The sequence below is a fragment of the Malania oleifera genome, chromosome 1 (assembly GCF_029873635.1).
Source record: "Malania oleifera isolate guangnan ecotype guangnan chromosome 1, ASM2987363v1, whole genome shotgun sequence".
Classification (NCBI taxonomy): Eukaryota; Viridiplantae; Streptophyta; class Magnoliopsida; order Santalales; family Ximeniaceae; genus Malania; species Malania oleifera.
In genome coordinates this window covers 19,618,751-19,621,852 of record NC_080417.1, presented here as the reverse complement: position 1 = coordinate 19,621,852, position 3,102 = coordinate 19,618,751, and the positions used below count along the sequence as shown (strand labels likewise).

General features: G+C 33.4%; 1 protein-coding gene across 1 annotated transcript; it reads right to left on the bottom strand.

The window, feature by feature from the left end:
• Nucleotides 1-1,754: 1,754 nt before the first annotated feature.
• Nucleotides 1,755-2,726, bottom strand: LOC131160803 (uncharacterized). Its single transcript, XM_058116686.1, has 2 exons — nt 2,155-2,726; nt 1,755-2,028 (listed from the first exon to the last, which is right to left on the bottom strand). The coding sequence occupies exons 1-2, from the start codon at nt 2,614-2,616 to the stop codon at nt 1,969-1,971; spliced, it is 522 nt and encodes a 173-aa protein (XP_057972669.1). The 5' UTR covers nt 2,617-2,726; the 3' UTR covers nt 1,755-1,968.
• Nucleotides 2,727-3,102: the final 376 nt, after the last annotated feature.

The following is a 3,102-nucleotide window of genomic DNA, read 5'->3' as shown; positions in this document are numbered from 1 at the left end:
AAAATATAGCAGCTGCGTTGTTACTCAATGCTAGCTCATCGATCCTTGCACCTTATATCTAGCTAGGCCCTGTGGTTCAAGTTGAATATTGATGGCAATAGTAATTATTTAATTTGTGTCATCTTCTTGCTCTACCATTCAAATATACTTTTCTCATTGTTATTTTATACGAGACGCCTTTGTACTTTAAAAAAACATTTAAAACTTTAAGATTTTAAGTTCATGATGGAATTTAATTAGGAAGGTTTTTTGTGTGTTTAAACTTACCTAAATTCAAATATAAAGTTTGAATTTTTTGTTTTCCAAAAAAAAACAAATTTGTTTTCTACTTAATCAATTTTTCTTTTGGAGAGTTTGGTGTGGAAAATTGTCATAAAATATTTGGCATTAACGTTGTTAAAGTTTGATATACATTGTTAGCCCACAACCTAATAATTTAAACTTTTAAATAAAGTGATAATCTAACATGATATCAGAGCTGGTTTTGAGGAGATCTTGAGTTTTAATCTTGTTTTCCGCATTTATTGTGTTGTGTTTAAAAAAATAACCGTGTTTCTTATAATGAGTATTATTTGTCGTGCGTTTATCTCTCCACGTGCTGTCAGAATGCACGTGCAGGAGAGTGTTAAAACTTGATATACATTATTAGTCCACAGCCTAATAGCTTAAGCTTTTAGGCAACATAGTAACCTAACAAAGGTAGATGCAATTTCATTTCGCTAAATAATAACTTAAATTTTGTGGTATTTAAAATTTTAACACTTAATTTGCTTAATACATGTATACTATTTTTTTTTATATATAAAATATGAGTTATGTATCACTATTTTGGGTAATTTGACCATAGAATTAGTGATAAGTCAATTGCGTTGAAATTTTAAGAACTTATTTTTCAACATCAAATGAGAAATTTGGGCATATGAATTTCTTTCCAAATTAAATCTCTTTTCCATTATACATTCGAATATCTCTAGGACTTTGGACGTTTTCATATATAGTTTTAGCTAGCCTAATTCAAGTTTGAAATTGAGTTATGTAGATTGCAATCAAATTCCACCTTTAGACTTGGGGATGGGCTTTATGATGATGAAAATAATTAAAATTCCTTAGAGATTTGAATAATAATTTTTATAAATAAAAGCCACACAGGTAAGACTCATATTTTGGAATGCATTTGACAACTCTGATAGTGGATCAAAAAATGTCTTCGCTATAAATGGTTATATTCAATGGAGATTCTTTGTCTTTATACTAAATATCATATGTATTAATTATGTTACCGTGAGTTAGTACACCATAAACTAAAAATCGATACAGCGATAACAACACTCACCGTGCACCTAGGAGCCTAAAATTTGAATTTTATATTTACATTTTTATATATTTAAATAAAATATAACCGAACTATATTAAGTTCTACTCAAATCTATATAAATCTAATTCCGAGGCCTCAAAATTTATATTGCAAATTAACACCTTCGAATTTGTCTATGTAATCGAACAACTATTTTTGGAAGAAGGTTATTAGTAACTCCTCAAGTGTATAATTAAATAAGAAGTATTAACAAAATTTCAATCATCAAAAAACCATTTTATTTTCTTATTTCTTTCCTAGTAGCTTACAACGGTGATGGTGATTTTCAAGGTGAACACAATTTTTTCACATTTCATATTATCTATGATAATAAATTTCGCAAAGAGATAGATCCAAATGGTCTTAAGATATAAAAGTAAAAGAAAATTTATACGATCAATAATCAAAGTTAAAACAAATCCATTAATTAATTATCATAAAATAGCTACGGCCTCTGAACATCATTAACCGCGTCCTCTGCTCTGATAATTAAAAATGGAAGGTACCGTCCTCCGTCCCATAGGGAAAAAGAAAAAAAAAATTGCACCTTTACAAATTCATCCATCACCTTGATCTGAACATTTATATAAATTAAAAATCAATAATGCCATTAATTATATCTCCATCCCTATATCTCTGCAACTCGACTCTTCGTCCCTACTCATCAGCAGTTCCTGCATCAAATTAAAACCAGATCCAACGGCACACATCAGGAAAAAAAATTCTAAAATCTAAATAGATATATGTATTTGTAGAAAAAAATAAAAGAAAAAAGCTCATTGGTGGAGTTCTTCCTTAACCTGTATTGAAGTGGTGGCATTCTTCACTTCGTCGGGAGCACCGGCCTTCTGGTCAGATTTCTTTGACCCAATGTGATGTTTCCTGAGGCCGAGGAGGCCCTTCCACTTGGCCGTAGACGCAGACCCGCCCTTGGGCGGCCTCAGCGAAACGACTTTGTCACTGTCCTCGTCTTCGTCGACGAGGAGCTCCTCCCTCAGAGTGGTCGTCTTCTGAAACTGGGGGTTGTCCTTGAACGGAAGCAACTGACCCTTGAAGAAGAGTTCATCGGCGCTCATCATGGAGTAGTTCGACACCGAAAACTCGAAGTCCGACGACGACGGCGGCGACGGCGACGACAGTGAAGGCGGCGGGTCGGATCTGGAGCAGATCCGGTCGTGGTGGACCTCCACGAAATCGTTGGAGAAGGAGATCCTTGGACTCATTGGAGTGCAGAGACCAGATTTGTGCTCGGAGTTGTACATAATTGTGGCGAGCTACTTTCGTAATCCCACCATACCAGAAGAAGAAGAAGAAGGAGAAGAAGAAGCCAAAAAGCAAACCCTAATTATTAATAAATTTCGCCCACTGTTACAACCCCCACCAAGCACTGAAGTTTGTATTTATATGAAATGAAAGGAGGGGTCAGCCTGCTGATACTGCATGCATGTGTGTATTACACACACACACACACACACTTCATTTAATTTGTTTGCAAAATTGAATAATCTTAAATTTTAAAACTTATTTTCAATTAAATTTTTCCTGTGACAGTCAAGAAGTTATACACCTCTTATATATATTTGTGTGTCTATATTTAAGATGCTAAACATATATTAAATTAGTCTTAATGTCTTATATTTATTAATATATATGAAAAGAAGGACTCATTTTTAATAGAATTTAGTAAAGAGGTCAGGGGTGCACAAAAATTGTCGAAAAATTGAAAATTAGACCGAAATCACAAACAG

Bases quoted from the DNA above. Each gene is read 5' to 3' on its own strand.
- LOC131160803 (XM_058116686.1), bottom strand. From the start codon at position 2,616: ATGTACAACTCCGAGCACAAATCTGGTCTCTGCACTCCAATGAGTCCA. The intron at 2,029-2,154 runs GTTAAGGAAGAA...AATTTGATGCAG, and splicing joins ATGCCACCACTTCAATACAG to GAACTGCTGATGAGTAGGGA.